A 16613-nucleotide genomic window follows, 5' to 3' on the forward strand; every position below is an offset into this window, starting at 1 on the left:
GAGTATACCAACAACAACAAAAAACGTAACTTAAATCGAAACAATGTAGCAAAACCTCCATCGGGACACGCAGCAATCTGATGCGTAACTTAATTCGCACTAAATGCCCGAATCGCAAAACTACATTTCATTGCTAGTAGAGCACACGTATCAATCAATCAATCGTCAGAATTGACCCTTCGAATCTTCTATTTTAATAACGAAAACTAAACTCCTACCCGTGTGTCATCATTTCCCAGCGAAAACCAGTTCATCTGATTAATCTCAAGAACCTTCATAAGAGATCAGGCACCGATCAGCTGGTCAGCTGGCCGCTAATCCGGGTTTGAACCGGTTTCACACTGTCTAGTGACGATTGGAAAAAAAACGTAAAACTAAAACATCTCAAACGATTCATTTGAATTAATCTAGCGCGATTTGTCTGACCCTCGAGGAAGAATAACTGCGCTATAAGTAGCGCTAATCAATCACCTTCTAGTGAATGTTTTAAAGTAAGTCACAACGTTTTAAGCCGGCCGGTTTCAACCGGATTGCGGGTAATCTTTTACTCTGAAGTCCGGGGGAAAGTCGACGATGATAAGGATTTTTTCTCTTCAGTTCCGCTGAAAAAAAAACTGGAACGGCTTGTTGTAATCTTTTTAGTTTTGGAATATATTTTACACAATGATATCTACTCTTGATCGGAAATACCAACGCGGTTTTTTGTTTCTTTTTCGCTTTTTGAGTAAGTATAAGTACAAAGCCTTAAAACTTTAACATCCGATACTTAACAAATGGAATTCGGTTGAGAACTTTTAAGTTTTTTTTTCTCATATTGATCACCGATTTTCGGACTCAATCAGTATTAGTTTTTTTCTGCCTCTAAACCTAAGTAAGTACAGCTCTTTCTTTTATTTTTTATCTCTCTTTAATATAATAACTATTAATATTGATTTTAATTTAAACGTGGTGCAATTTTTAACCGGTTGCACCAAAACCTTCCGGGAACGGTTGTGTTTTCCGATAGTTTATTTTTCTCTCTTGTTTTCAATAAAGATAAACATCAATGAAGATCAACTTACTTTTTTTTTAATATAAATGGAAGGATTTTTTTTCTTATTAGTTTATTCCCTACAATATTTAGGTTTATTTAAAGGTATTATTTACACGATTTTTTTATTCTTTTAAATTTAACTAGCGGAGATTTGGAACCGAAAAAAAAATGTTTCTTCCTATGTTTGTTTCAGGCTTTGAATTATTTACACAGCGCGATTTATTCGATTTTTTTTAACGGGATGCGGTTCGATGCTTTATTGTTTTTTTTGTTCGAATGTTAAATTATAATAATTTACAATAGAGACTTTACTCACACATACATGAAAGCGATTTATTATGAGTCTTTTGAAATGATTCGTTTAGAAGTAAAAAAAGTGGATAAAAAACTAATGAAATAGTAAGTAGAAGCTTAGAAACATTTCAAGGTGGTCAGTTTGGTAAAAAAAAAGTAAATAATTATACAAGCTTGTTGATGATACGGACTATGACATGATATGAAAACTGTAAATATAACCTGCTAAATACTTCTTACTTAACGTAACGGTTCCGCGTAACTAGAGCCTAATAATTCGTAACGTAAATGGTAACGAAAGAAACAAATGATTTAAAACATCATTTTGACGGATCGAGAACTCGAGACTGAACAGTTTGGTTTGCCTGATGCCTAATAATTTAACCAATTCAGGGGTGATTGAACAAAACCGTTTGAGATATCCAAAAGCGCCTTCAGTTAGGCTTCGGATCATTGATAGGGCAGCGGGTTCTGGATTTGGACCTGGGTCACAAATGGGCCCCGGCTGCGGATCGAACCATGCCCACTAGGAGGCTGATGATGGTAGCCGGGTGGAGGTCCTCCGGTGCTTCCGCTGCCCCCACTTCCGGTCGATGAGATCGTCCCGTTCCAGTTGTTGTTGCTGTTGCTGTTGCCATTGATCTGTTGCTGCTGTTGTTGTTGCAGCTGTTTGGAGGGCGAAGAAGGTTGACTGGACTTCCGCTGCGATCCCCCGAGGCCATTGTGCTGAATGATTTCGTAAGTCGGTGCACCCGCCCCGTCGTAATAACTGGATACGGGCCGGCCTTGTTTCAACTTGAGCTGTTGCTGCTGAGCCAACTGTTGCTGATGATGCTGCAAACTGCTAAGGTCCACCGGGGGTGTGTTGCGAGCTGATCTTTGGGAATGATAATGGTGATGTCGTCGACTAGAGTTTCGGATTTTTTAAATTACGGTACAGTTTGGATATTTTACAAGTTTTTTTTTCAAGTAAAACAACCCAAAGCGGAAACAAAAAAGTATAGAAGAGAAGAAAAACATTTTCCAAAATGAAAAATAAAGCTTGGTACAATCGGCACAAAGTAAAACATACAAATCGGGGGGAAACAAACGACAAAAACGAACGATCGAGCAAAACTTCACACACTTCACAAATTTTAATTGATAAAATTCTGATTAAAATAACGACTTATAAAAGAACGAATGAATGATAAATGAGTATGAATCAGTATGAATTTTTGAACAAGTAATGCGCCTACGGGTAGGCAATGGATTAGGCCTCAAACTAGGAAAAGCATGCAATGTTGCGTGAAATGATGAATTCTATACCTTCAAATCTAACTACTTTAAAGCTACTCTTGGGTAAACCTTAAAGGCATGCAAATTTAAATAGATAACTTAATTTGGTTAATTGTGTTATATTTTTTCATAACCTAGAAACTACTATAAAAAAATACATTTTTCCATCTTTTTGAGTGAGTGTTGTTGATCTGTAACAATTTTGTGAGTTCTTTTGCAGTAGTGGACATATGACAAAAACTTTTCTAAAGAAACTCTCGAGAACTTTCGCTTAAACATTTTAGAGTTCCCTCAGAAACACTCTTTTTTAACGTTTTAAACGTTTTTTTTTCTCTTGAAACTCTTCAGCGTTTTTCAAGAAATTTCCCCCCAAGCTCCTTATGAGACTTTCCAGTATTCCTCTACAAACATTCCACTCAGAAACTTTTCACAGTTGCCTAAAAAAATTCTCTAGAATCATCTGAGAAGCTTTCCAAAGTCTTCTCAGAAACTCTCCAGGGTTCCCCCAGGAACTTTCCAGAGTCTCATAAGAAACTCTTCAGAATCTCATAAGACACTTCAGGCGTCCTCTCGAGGACTTCTCATAAACTCTACTGAGCCTTTTTCGAACTCTCTGAAATTTCCTTTAAAAGTCCTCAAAATATCCTATGGAAATCTCCTATGTCTAGTCATGAACTCTCCAGAGTCTTCTCAGAAACTCTCCAGTTTTATTTAAAGACTCCACAGGAAGTCTCTAAACTCCTCTCCAAAACTCTCCGAACTATCTACAGGAACCCTGAGGAGATTCGCTCCTGATTCTCCTCAAGAGCTTTTCAGAGTATTTCTAGGAACCCCGTAGAATTATCTTAGAATTTCTCCAAAGCCACCTCTGCAACTCTCCGAAGTTTCCTCAGGAACTCTCAATAATCTCCTCCAAAAATTCTCCGAAGTCTTTGCAGAAACTGTCCAGAGTTTCCCTCAAGAGTTTTTCAGGAACTCTCCAAAGTCTTTTTAGGAATTATCCAGAGCTTCCTTCAGCAACTCTCCTGATGCTCTTCAGGAACTCTTCGGACTCTTTCTTAAACCTCTATCAGTCATCATTATAGATTTCTATATTTTTTTATTTTCATCTTAGAATTTTTAAGGGTCCCTTTAGGAATCCATTAAAGTTCCTTTCCGAATTTTAACAATTTTGAAAAATCGACCAATTTAATAAATTTGACAACTTTGAAAGTTTGACAATTTCTTAAATGTGTTATTTTCATCCTTTTTTATATTTTTTTTGTGTCATAGGGGATGAATAACACGAGAGTGTTAAAATCCCAGTAAAAAACAAAAAAACAACAAAAAAAAGTTTTTGGTGTATTTTTCAAGAACTCTACTCAGAAACTCTTCAGCTTCCTCCACAGAAACGTTCAAAAGTTTTTTTTCATAATTCTTCATAGTTCACTTAGGAACTCTTCAGAATCATTCTAGAAACTCACAGGGTAAAATTAGAAACTCTTTTGAGTGCCTTCAGAAACCCAGAATCCACCAGGAAAACTTTACAATCTATACAGGAACTCTTAGGATTCCCCTCAGGAACTGGCCAGAGATTTCTTAGAAACATTCCAGAGTCCCCGAATCGAGAAAAGCCTCCCTGAAAGTACTACAGGATCACTTCAAAAACTTTGCGGAGTTTCCGCAACAACTCCTCAGAATCGTATCAGGAAATCTACGGAATCCTAAGAGTCTTCTCAAGAACTTCTCATAAACTCTACTGAGCCTTTTAAGAACCTTTCAAAATCTCTTTAAAAAGTCCCCAAAATAACCAATGGAAACTTCCTCAGTCATATCATCATCTCTCCAGAGTCTTCTCAGAAAATCTCCAGTTTCATTTAAAGACTCCACAGGAAGTCTCTAAAATCCTCTCCAAAACTCTCGGGACTATTTTCAGGAATCTCTCCAGATTCTCCTTAGGAATCTCCAGTTTCATTTAAAGACTCCACAGGAAGTCTCTAAAATCCTCTCCAAAACTCTCCGGACTATCTTCAAGAATCTCTCCAGATTCTCCTTAGGAACTCTTCAGAATCTTTCTTAAGATCTAGAATAAGAATCTAAAATAGAATAAGATAAGAATTATCTTAAAATCTCTCCAAAGAAATCTCTTCAACTCTCCAAAGTCTCCTCAGGAACTCCCCACAATCTCCTCCGAAAAATCTCCAGAGTCTTTTCAGAAACTGTCCAGAGTCATCTCAAGAATGTTTTGAGGAACTCTCCAAAGTCTTTTTAGGAATCACGAGTTCTCTTCAGCAACTCTCCTGAAGTTCTTGAGGAACTCTTCAGATTCTTTCTTAAACCTCCATCAGTCATCACAGAATTCTTACATTTTCACCTTAGGAATTTCCTTTGTGAATCCACTAAAGTTCCTTTAGAAAATCTTAGGTTCTTACAGTTTTAAAATTTGCCAATTTTAACGATTTTGAAAAACCGGCCAGTTTGAATAAATTTTACAACTTTGATAGTTTGACAATTTGTTAAATGTGTTGTATTTAAACCTTTTTTAAAGTATAATTTTTTTTGTGTGCTTTTCAAAAACTCTCCTCAGAATCCCTCACAGATCTTTCAAAAGTTTTCTCATAAGTCTCCAAGTCCCCTTAGGAACTATTCAGAATCTTTTCAGAAAGTCACAGGGTCAATTCATCTTCTTTTCTGAAACCCTCCAAAATTCAACAGGAAAACTCTAAAATCTAGAAACTTTCGTAATCCTTTCAGGAACTGGCCAGTGTCTTCTTAGAAATGTTCCAGAGTCCCCTCATCGAGATAAGAGCCTCCCTTAGAGTTCCACAGGATCACTTCAAAAACTCTGTAGAGTAGCCGCAAGAACTCCTCAGAATCCTATCAGGAATTCTATAGAATTCTAAGAGTCTTCTCAAGAACTCTACATAATGCATTCAGGATATCTCCAGAGCCTTTTAAAAAATCTCCTGAGTTCATTCGGGAACTCTTCAATGTCTTCTCAGGGGTTCTACAGCCTCCATTCAGACGCTCTTCAAATTCCTGTAACGGACTCTCCGAAACTCTAAAAGGTAACCTCAAAAACTCTCCATAATCACTACAGAACTTTCTAAAATCCTTCATGGAAATCTCCAGAATCTTTTCCTAGTTTCTTCAATGTTCCAAGCACGAATTTTTCAAAGTTCCAACAACAATTCTCCAAATTTCCCTCAACTCTTAAGAGTCTCATCAGTTCTCCAGAGGTTGCACAGTCAAGTCCTTTCAAGAATTATCAAGAATTCCTTTCAGGAACTTAAGAAACTTTCCATAGTCTCCGTATGAATTTTCTAGAGTTCCAACAGAACTTTTCGGAGTTCTCTTGAAAACTCTTCAGTGTTTCTTCAGGAAATCTTCTGAGTTCACTCAGGATATCTCCACAATCATCTCAGAAAACCTGTTTTATTCCCATCAGGAATATTCCAGAGTCCTCTAATAAATGCTCTCGAGTTCCCTTCATGAGCTTTCCAGAGTCTTCTCGGGAACTCTAAAGAGTAGCTCGAAAACACTCCAGAGGAATTCAAAGAAATTTCCGAAATCCCTTAGGGAATTCTCTAAAAACTTTCCAGGCTTTCTTCAGAGTTCCCTCAGGAATTCTTCAATGTACGTTTACAAATTTTAATGTTGTCTTCTCAGAAACTTTACAGAGTCTCCCCAATAACTCCAGATTATTCATAAAAACTTTTCAAAGTAACTTCAGTAAACCTTTAAAGTCTCCTAAAGAGAAGAGAAGAATTTTTTTTTTTGGAAACTTGCCAGAGTCTCTTTACGAAGTCATAAAAATTCCCACAGAAATTCTCCAGAGTCCGATAAGGTCTTCGAAATTTCCACAGGAACTCTCCCAAGTCTTCTTAGGAATTCTTCAGAGTTCCTTCCAGGAACTTAACAAAATTCTCCAGAGTCGCCTTAAGATTTCTCCAGAGTCCTCTCCAGAAAAATTTAAGTGTCTCCTCAGAGGAACTTTCTAGAGTCCCCTCAGGCACTGTTGAGAGTTCATTAAGATACTCTCTCCAGAGTTTGAGGAACTTTTTACAGTCTTCTAATGGACCCTCTAGAGGTCACAAGGCTCTCTAAACTCTTCTCGAAAACTCCTCCGAGACCCCCCAGTAATTCCCCAAGTCTTCTTAGGAATTCTTCAGAGTTTCTTCCAGGAACTTCAGAAACTCTCCAGAGGTGCCTTAGGAATACTCCAGAGTCCTCTAAGAACATTTTAGTGTCTCCTCAGAGGAACTTCCTAGAGTCCCCTCGGGCACTGTTGAGAGTTCATTAAGATACTCTCTCCAGAGTTTGAGAAACTTTTCAGAGTGCTTCCAGGAACTTTTCATAGTCTTCTAAGGGACCCTCTAGACTCTTCTTAAAACTTCTCCAAGACCCCCCAGTAATTCCTCGGAATTTTCTTAGAATTTGTTCGGAGTCTTCACTGGAAGTAATTTCAAAATGGTTGTTAAAAGTTAAACCAACACTCTCACACACCTTAATATTACTAAAAATTAGTCTCATCTCAAACTACTGCCTATATCTTAATTTAGCTAAAATGGAAAAAAGCAAGCAAAGCGCGGCACAAGCCTATAAGGGGGAGAGGGGAGTTACTACTACGCTCGGGGACATTACCTTTCCTCCTCAACCTTTTCCCGCTGCCGGCGCACCTGTTGCCGCATCTGCTCCAGTATGGATTCCGACAGGACGGAATCCACCGGAACAGGTGGACCACTACTAGGTCCACTGTTGCTGGTACTGCTGCTGCTGCTGCTGCTCGCACCGTTGCCGGTGTTGGTGGTACTTTTGCCGCTGATGTTGATGGTATAGCTGCTGCTGGTGGTGATGATGGTAGGCACACCGGCGTCCATTAGTTCCGGCTGAAGGAATAACGAACCCGTACCCCGGCGCTGGTGGATGGTGTCCGTTGTTGGCGGTGCTGGTCCAAGCGTTCGGCTCACATACCGACAGTAGTCGCTGCTTAGCTGCCGCGGATGGTAGTTGGTGTTTTCCTCGGCTTCCGGGGCCGGAGTTACGAGGCGTGGCCGTCGGTGAACGTTGTTGGAAGTAAGCAAACCTGCCGCCGCCAGCAGCTCGGTGGTTTGCAGTAGATCCGGCCTTATGTCCGATGCTAGTGGGACTGGTGATGGAGTGACCCTGCGGACCACTGTTGTTGTGGGGGGCGAAATCGACCGGGGTCGACTCGAGGCTAAGACTGTGACGGCGGCCGGAACAGCGGCGGTTTGATTAGCGGGGTTATTAGGACTAACAGTAGTAGTACGGTAGCAGCCGGTGCTTTTCGTGGTAGCGTTATTGTTAAGGTTGTGGCTTATTAGAGCATAGATATGGTTAGCGGAACTACCACCAGAGCTAGCAAGATTACCATAGGACGAGGACCGCGAGCCCAGCGTTAGTCGGTTACTGCAAAGTTTCAGAACACACATAGAGGATTGTTTTGTTTTTTTTTTTGTTTAGGTTTATAAACACTAGAGCTTTGCCAATGATCTAGAAACTGTGGTCTTAAAACGGCGGGTTCTGTGCGATAATAGCGATAAACATTGGAGTAAAGGACTTTTTTTTATTTAAAAAAATCAAACAAGACTAGCAAAATATGGAATGGAAAAATATAAAAACATAAATACCACATTGGCTTAGACGACGATCATTCAGTGAAACTTTGAAGATTGATATTCTTCAACAAGAACATCAGAAGTTAAGCGATGAGAGTATTTTGTTAATGTGATAGCTTTGAAAAGTTATCCGCAGCCCGGGAAACAGAATGAAAATATTTAACATGAACAGTGATATTATTATTGCGCTGAAAATGAGCCCGAAACCAGATGACGTGGCAATGACAACTGAGAGTGAAGTTTGCATCTATTTTTTGCAGGTATTTACATCTCCGAGGATCAATCGATCGCGAACCCGGAAGCAGACTATCAAAACTCACCTGATCTGCTGTTGCAGCTCCTCGTAGTTGACGTAGTGCGAATACCGATGGTTGAACACATCCGTGTGGTGGATCGAGGTTCCTCCGTTTTGGTGGCCGTGACCCTGCTGCCCCTGGGGAGGTGGCGGAGGTTGATACTGAGGAGGATGATTCAGAACAACACCGGCACTGGCAGACCGCTCAATCGAACCGGTCCTCGATTTGGATCCGCTACTAGTTCCGTTTGGAAGCGGACCTCCTCCAATAGTTTGACTGTTCTTGGAACTGGCACTCTTAACAGTGAGGGTTTGAGTTTTCTGTTGAGCCGACGAAGAAGAGCCAGCGGATGTTTCATTCCAGCCACCAGCCGTGTAATCCGCTGGGACGTTGTCACTGATGGGTGCGATGCCGTCCTTACGGTGCTTGCCGAATCGGAACATGTGACCGATTCCACGGAACAGGCCATTCTTTTTCGGTCGGTTCTTGTGCTTTCCGTCGTTCAACGACGATTGGAATGGACTTCCCCGAGGGGCAAAACCACCCGAGTCGCCTTCCGGCGCTGCATCCTCCAGCAGCCAGTGCTTCTTGGCTTCTAAAATGAAATAAAAACCTTCAGATCACTTCTAAAAAAATCTTAAGAAAAACAAAAACTAACGAGATTCCGGTGGTCGTTCGACGGCCGCCCTCAATATCTCCTCTCGGCCCCGACCCCTAGGCGTCCTCAGTGCATTCGGTCCCCGCGGTTCATCGGCCATCTGAATTTCCTGCACCATGGTTTGTAGCGACTCCAAACTCGAAGACTTCTTCATACCCAACGAGGGTCCCAGTTCGCCCAATCGATCCAGCGCTTCCGCTTTGAGATCCGACTTGGCCTTCAAACTATTCATCCGGCCCATCTGGCCGCTGGTCAGCGATTCCACCGATCCAGCACCGGACATGCCGGCCTTCCGTTGCCGTTCCCGTTCTTCGCGGAGTTTTTTGTTCCGCTGATAGGTGCCGGTTTCTCGGGCGTCCAGCGCTGCGTGATGCTTCTCGGACATTGACCGGCGACCGATGGCGTCCCGGGAGAAGGCATCTAGCCCGGGTGGATTGGTATCCAGCGAAAGCTGGCTGGCATAGGTGACGTCGCCGTTCGGGGTTGACGTCGAGTGGGCGCCGCCTTCCATCGGTCGGGTTAGGTTGAAGGTGCTGTTGAGAAAAATGAAGATTAGGCAATTTTAAGAATGTTCATTCTATTTTCTTTTTGTTTCGATTTTTTTACATAAGTTTTTAAAATGATGACCGATGACCTGCAGAAATGTAATCAAGTATCAGAAAACAATTCTGCAGAGTATGTACAGAACTTCGTTATCAATACCCAGAGTCCCCTAAGAAACCCCGTTCCTCTAAAAAAAACTCTTCAGAATCTCTTTTATAACTCTTCGAGGTCTCTTGAAGAACTTTTCGGAATCCCTTCAGGAATTCTTTAGTGCCCTAAGGAATCAATCGTCCGGAGTACCCTGCGGAAATCTACTGACATGTATTACTAGACAAAGCTATCCACAATCCCCTAACGAACTGCACTTCAGAGATTCCCAGAAAATCTTCACCATATGTATGAACTCTCCACTTTAATATCATCCAGATTATTCAGAGACTCTACAAAATCTCCAAAGTAACTTTTTAGAGTCTCCTAAGAAAAAATATAGAGTGCCTTCTGAAACCTCGAGAATCCCTAAGATTATTTCTAAGAAGCCTTCTAAGAGCTCTCTAGAGCCACCATCTCTTAAGAGGAATTTAAGAATATCAGAGACTGTTCAAAAGTTCTAACAGGATTCTCCAGATCCCCTTAAGAAATTTTCAGAATGCTTTGAGGAACAATCCAGATTCTGCTTAGAAACTCTCCAGAGTTCCTTAACGAACTCTCAAGAGCTTCTTTAGAACTTATTACAGTCCCATCAGGAAATCTACCGAGACCCCCAAGTAACTCTTTAGAATCTTCTCAGGAAGTCCATAGAAACTTTTCAAATGTCCTTGGAAACTCTCCAGAGTATCCTGATTATCTTTTCAGGATCTTCTTTAAAATTATCTAGAACTGTCTGAGGAACTCTTCAGAGTCCCCTCAGAACCTTTCAAAATCGGAGCAGTTCGTTCATCAAACCTGTAGAGCCCCCAGAGGCAACTCACGGTAGTTCTCTCAGGAACGCTGCCTCCTTCCCCCCAAGAAACTTTTTAAACTCCCCTCAGGTACACTACCAAGGCCTTCCAGACTTTTCAGGGCCTTCTGAGGAACCTCCAGAGGGCTTTATGAACCCTCAAGACCGTAACTCTGTAAAGAATCCTCAGGAACCCTTTCAAGTCTAAGTCTAAGTCAAAGTTCTTCAAACATTTTCCAGGGTATCTGTAGGAATCTCCACAGTGCACTCAGAAACTGTTCAGAATCTTTTAGAGGTGGACTCTACAAGAAAGCCTACTCTAATTATTCTCTCCAGATTTCTCTAACTACCTATTTTCCTGAGATTGGTTTCCCTTCACTTTACCAACAAAACAGGATATCTAAACCTGTTCTAAATTTTCCAACCTGTCTGCAGGACATTTGAATACTTAGTTCTTAGGTATCCAAATCGTGACCAACCCTAGTACTGCCCCTACTCGCATAACAGTCCCATATTGTTAGCGTTTCCTATCCATATGGGACTGTTATGCGAGTAGGGGCAGAGTAGTGCTAGTTAAAAGATCAGACTCACGGTGAGGTGGGTTCCGGATCTTCCTCGATCAGCACCGCATTGCTCCCATTGAGATTGATTCCGCCGGCCGGGCTCCAGTTGTCGTTCGTGGCCATGTAGTAGCTCTCGTTGCGTAGCTGATGAGCACCGCCAGCTTGCATCGGTGTCGGTCTTTGGTGCTGGTGATGGTACGCCGAATTATGATGACCATTCAAAGTATTGGTGGGACTTCCACCATTGTTGGCACTTGATTGAGACTGCAGCGACTGAGAGGAACCGCCCGCACCAGTTCCCCCGGTTAGCCGGTCCAGCACCGGATTGCTGTACCGTTTGTGCTGGGACGATTTCTCGCTGCCGGGTTGCTGCTGCTGGTTTTTCTCCGGACTGAGATATATCACGGTTGCACCGGACTGTTCGCTGGAGTTGGAATTGTCCACCGGATCGTGCGCGAGTTCCCCGGTACTCATCGGTCGACCGACTCTTCGAGCTACGGTGAGAACTATTTTACCGGGATGGCTTGTTCCACCTGTGGAAGAAAAATTAGGTGTGTTTTTAACATCTCTTATCTGAGTAGAAGAAAACCAATAAAAAAACATACTAGTCTGCAGCATAGCTCTCCTCAGCGTGTCCATGGCCTCGGCATTCGACTGTCCCAGAAGTGAAACTCCGTTAACGCTCAGCAGCTGGTCGTTCATCTTCAGCCGCCCATCTCGACTGGCAGCCCCACCATGCAGTACACTCTTCACGAAGATTCCCAGATCGCCGTCATGTTTGCTGCCACTCCCGGCGGAACCACTACTGCTGTTTCCGGACCCGGTTTTGCCCTTCACACTAACCCCCAGACCAGCTTTCTCGGTATCGTGTACCGGTATGTGCAGCGTTAGGATCTCGCGATTCTTCCACTGAATACCCGAACCGGAAACCGTTCCGCTGGAGGAAGAATTGCTGCCCCCTAAACCTGCCGCATTCCCTCCCACGTGTTGCTGCTGTTGATCCTGGAAAAGTTCGGAAACCTGATTAGTCGATGCCGATTTGAGGATCGACGTGAGGGGTTTCTTTTGGACCGGCGGCGGACCACCATTGGTATGCTGATAGGCCTGATTCACAGAAGAGGATGGGGGGGACATTTTGGATACTAGCGACCGTACATTTTTCGACTGGTAGTAGAGACCACCGTTGGTGCCATCGTGGGAGTCCAGAATCTCCTCCGATCGGGCCCGGGAAGTTTGCTTTAGAGCTGACTTCGGGAGAACCGGTGGTGGAGGCTTGGGCGGTGTGTTTTTGTGCTCGTTTTCCACTCCACAACCCTGAAAGTATTCATGATATTAAAATAAGTTTAATAAATTACCGAAAACTAATAGTCAACTTACAATTTCCCTCTCCTCAACATCCGCTAGCTCGTGCTGTCGCGAGACCACAATCCTAACGGTGGCTCCAAATTCCGTTGCCCTCAGAATCGAAACAACTTCGCTCTGAGATTTACCGGTCATCGGAACGTCGTCTACCTCCAGCAGCCGATCGCCCGACTTCAATCGGCCGTCCTCAACGGCTGCCCCCTTCGACAGGATATTCTTGATATAAATCGGACACTGACCCCCGGCCTGATTATCTCTGGTAGTGACCGAAAAGCCGAGCCCATTTATTCCTTTTTTCAGTGTAATCTCGATCCGCTTGCCCAGTTTCCTCGTATTGGCCGCCTGCAGATTACTGATCCCCGATGGTGCTCCCGGAACCTTCCTGGTCGGAGAAACCGTTGCCACCTTGGTCCCCGCCGGCTTCTCCTCGGCCTCGATCATCTGCGACACCCGGTTGTCCCGCTTATTCCGGGCAGTCGTCGCTCGAATCACCCGGAGCCGCAGCTCCGACGACGACAGGCTCTTCCTGAGATGCTCCTGCACGGAACTCTCCGAAAGCCCGACCAGCTTGATGTTGTTGATCTCCAGGATCCGGTCGCCCCGCCTCAGTCGGCCCCGATCGGCCCGGCTGCCCGGTTCCACGCTCTGCACCAGCAGTCCACCGATGTCCGGGTCTGGAATCGCCGTCAGACCCAGGGGACCGCCGTTTTCGTTAACCACCAGCAGCATTTCACTGGAATTGGAACGAGAGAAAACAAATAACATTATTTCACGTGTTTTTAAAAATCATTTTTATTAAGATTCTAAAACATTGGAATTTGGATGAAGGTTTAAGTTTAACTTTATTAATTAAGATTAATCACCGTGATTCATGTTTTGAAATTAATTTTTCACGGCCATATCGGTGAATGTTATGTTCTTATAGTGAGAACATTTCAAGAATTGAAAATTATAGATGGATAGAAGAAGATTAGAAGAAAATTACAGGTGTTGAAAATGAGCGGGTAGAAATTTTTAAGAAGCATTTTCACCACATACTTAACTTTTGTTCAATCACGGATCAACTATTTTGAAATGTTAGAATCGGACAGGGTTGAGTCTAACACAACAGTGGTTGATAACGGATAGAATTGTACCACTGCAAGGTAGTAGGCCCGTGAGGAACAAAACGATGAAATGCGATGAAAAGTTTTTCATATTAAAATTACCCTTCCGCTCATTTTCAACATCTTTCACCTTATTCTAATATTCTATCCGTCTATAATCTCTCAATTCTTAAATATTATTTCTCGAAGAATATAAATTTCACCGATATAGCCGATAAAATAATTTCATAAAAATAAATTTACGGTGATTAACTCTCCGTTTTCTCTAAATTTTCGGCAGGTTTCTCACTTTTGTTGATTTTTGTTGCATCATTTTTTTTGCCAGTTTTTTTACATTTTGTTTTTTTTATTCTTTTCACTTTCGTGTTTTTTTGTAAATTTTTATCTTAGCCGTCTTTTAACTGATCCTGTAATTTGTGTTCCAGTTCTAACGTCTTGCCATTTTTGTCATTTTGCTGTTAGTCATTTTTTTCCTTCTTTGTCATTTTAGCAACTTTTGGCATTTTCGACATTTTTTTAAATTTTATAATTTTTCTCTTTTTTTAAATGTTAATCAGTTTCTATAAATCGTTGGCGGATTTCTCACTTTTGGTGATTTTTGTTAATACAGTTTTTGCCAGTTTTTTTTACATTTTGATCATTTTTTTTTAATTCTTTTCATTTTCGTATTTTTTGTAAATTTTTACCTAAGCCGTTTTTTCACTATTCCTATAATTGTGTTCCAATTCTAAAGTCTTGAAGTTTTGGATTTTTTTTCTGTTTTTGCTCAAGTTTTACATTTTTACTGTAAATCTTTAATAAAGTTATAATAGCATACTGTAGTTTTTTATGGTTGTCAATTTTTATTCACTATTAATAATTTTTGTAAATCATGTTTTTTGTAGATGATCATATTTTGTCATTTTCGTAAATTATATGTTAATTATGCGTTATATGTTAATTATATTAAATTATAGGCCGGAATAAATTTCAAATCCTTCTTTTGTCACTCGGAGTTGGAACATCGCGAGGGGGGATAATAAAAAATAATGCCAAAAACTAATAAATTGGAATAAATTGCACGGAAGCTTGTATGCAACAAAATTGCATACTATATCATTGCACAAAACCTATAAATCATTTTTTTTTTATCGGAAAATTCAATAAACCAAGAATATCAAAGGTGATAAAAATCTCTTCTTCTACAATTTGTTTTTTGCTCTTGTCATCTTTCGGATATTTGATAATTTTTTCGAAAATTCCATAAATTATTTCAAACTTTATTTACTCCCCTCTTCGGGTTTTTCGTAAATTTCGAAGGGGTGAGGGGGGAGGGGGGTGACAAAAGGCAAAATTAGAAATTGATATTTGTTCCGCCCATTATTTAAAAAAAATACAAACACAATTTCGATGATGAAGATAGCAAATGAAAAATGAGAAAACACGAAAAAAAACAATATTTGTTGTGATTTAATCTTTTTTTTGTATTTCAATTTTATAATTTTTCTTAACTTTTTCTCACTATCATCCTACTATCTTTTTCAAAACTTATTTTAATCTATTTCAGTATGATTTTTGTTTTATTAAGTCTTATCTTAGCCTGACTTTAGTCTCAATTGTTAAATTTTAGTACCATTTCAGTACAATTTTATTCTTACCTCAGGCTCGTTTCAGTTCTTTTTAAATCTCTTCTCAAGCGCATTGTAATTTATTCTTGTTTTGGTCTCATTTTAGTGTTAATTTCGTCTAATTTAGGATGTCATTTTAGCATTACTTCAGTCTTATTTAGTGTTAAGTTATTTTCATTCAATTTAATTTGAGTCTTATTTTAGTCAAATTTTGATCTCATTTGAGTCTTAGTGCTATTTTAGTCTTATTTTTGTCTCATTTTGGTTTTATTTTAGTCTTATCTTAGCCTCATCCTTTTAGAGTCGTATTCAAATTTCATTTTTATCTCACGTGTTTAAGCTTGTTTCAGTTTATTTTCTGTCAAGTTTCTGATCGTATTTATATTTATTTCATTCCAGTCTTATTTAAGTATTTTCCTAGTTTAATTTTACACTCATCCGTTGAATTTCAGGCTCATTGTAGTCCTATTTAAGTCTCATTTGTAGCTCATTTTATTCTTATTTTGTTCACATTTGAGTATCAATTTTGCCTGATTTGAAACATACTTCAGCCTTCTTTTAGCATGATTTCATTTTTATTTTACAATTCCTCATATTCCTTATATCCTTATAATTTCTTCCACAATTCCTAGTAAATTTTATCCGACTTTTCTTTCAGGGTAATTTTTGTCTGATTTTGGCCTCATTCGTTAAATTTTAGTCTGATCTTAGTCTGATTTTGATCTCTCTGTAGTCCTAGTTAAGTCTCACTGTAGTCTCTTTTTGGATAATTTTAGTTTTAGTTTTAATTTTATTTTATTTTATCCTCTTCCTATTCGAGTCTTATTTCAGTTTCAATTAGGCCTCATGTTCACCTTATTTTAGTCTTATTTTTTTCTCATTTGGCCTTATTTATAATTGTTGTCGTGATTTGAACTATTTTTAATTTTATTTTTTTTTCTACTAGGCTGGACCAAATTTCGAATACTTCTCTTGTAACATCACGGGAGTTAATTAAGACTTTTTAAAAAAAAATATTTGAGAGTAAATTGAATAAAGTTTGCATACAACAAATTGTCTACCTTCTACATTGCACACAATCGAAAATCGAGTTATTCCATATTGAAAATTTGAAAAAACTGGAAAACAAAGCTGATAAAATTCCCATCTCCCAAAGCTAATTTTTTCAGGGTGTCCACAACTTTCCCATTTTGAATTTCCCGGTTTTATCCCGAAGGTTTTTCATACTTTTATTGTCCATTTTAGTCGGAATATAGCAAAATTTTCAACATATTTCATTGATTTGGTTGCAACCCTCATTAAAAAAAACAAAAACTGA

The 16613-nt window shown here is 40.1% G+C and overlaps 1 protein-coding gene across 5 annotated transcripts in view; it reads right to left on the reverse strand.

The window, feature by feature from the left end:
- Positions 1–624: 624 nt before the first annotated feature.
- The window catches only part of LOC129747902 (partitioning defective 3 homolog), a 212170-nt gene continuing 196181 nt past the window's right edge, over positions 625–16613 (reverse strand). For 2 of the 5 annotated variants that reach the window (XM_055742421.1, XM_055742344.1), the window contains 7 exons: positions 12598–13315; positions 11826–12534; positions 11249–11753; positions 9178–9710; positions 8544–9114; positions 7229–8014; positions 625–2234 (listed from right to left, as the gene is read on the reverse strand). In XM_055742421.1, coding sequence (XP_055598396.1) covers positions 1778–2234; positions 7229–8014; positions 8544–9114; positions 9178–9710; positions 11249–11753; positions 11826–12534; positions 12598–13315 — 4279 coding nt within the window. In that variant the 3' untranslated portion in view covers positions 625–1777. The remainder of the gene's footprint in view (positions 2235–7228; positions 8015–8543; positions 9115–9177; positions 9711–11248; positions 11754–11825; positions 12535–12597; positions 13316–16613) is intronic. The other 3 variants (XM_055742492.1, XR_008737641.1, XM_055742601.1) reach the window with 3 other exon arrangements.

Source organism: Uranotaenia lowii, chromosome 1, assembly GCF_029784155.1.
Source record: "Uranotaenia lowii strain MFRU-FL chromosome 1, ASM2978415v1, whole genome shotgun sequence".
In the NCBI taxonomy this organism is placed as follows: Eukaryota; Metazoa; Arthropoda; class Insecta; order Diptera; family Culicidae; genus Uranotaenia; species Uranotaenia lowii.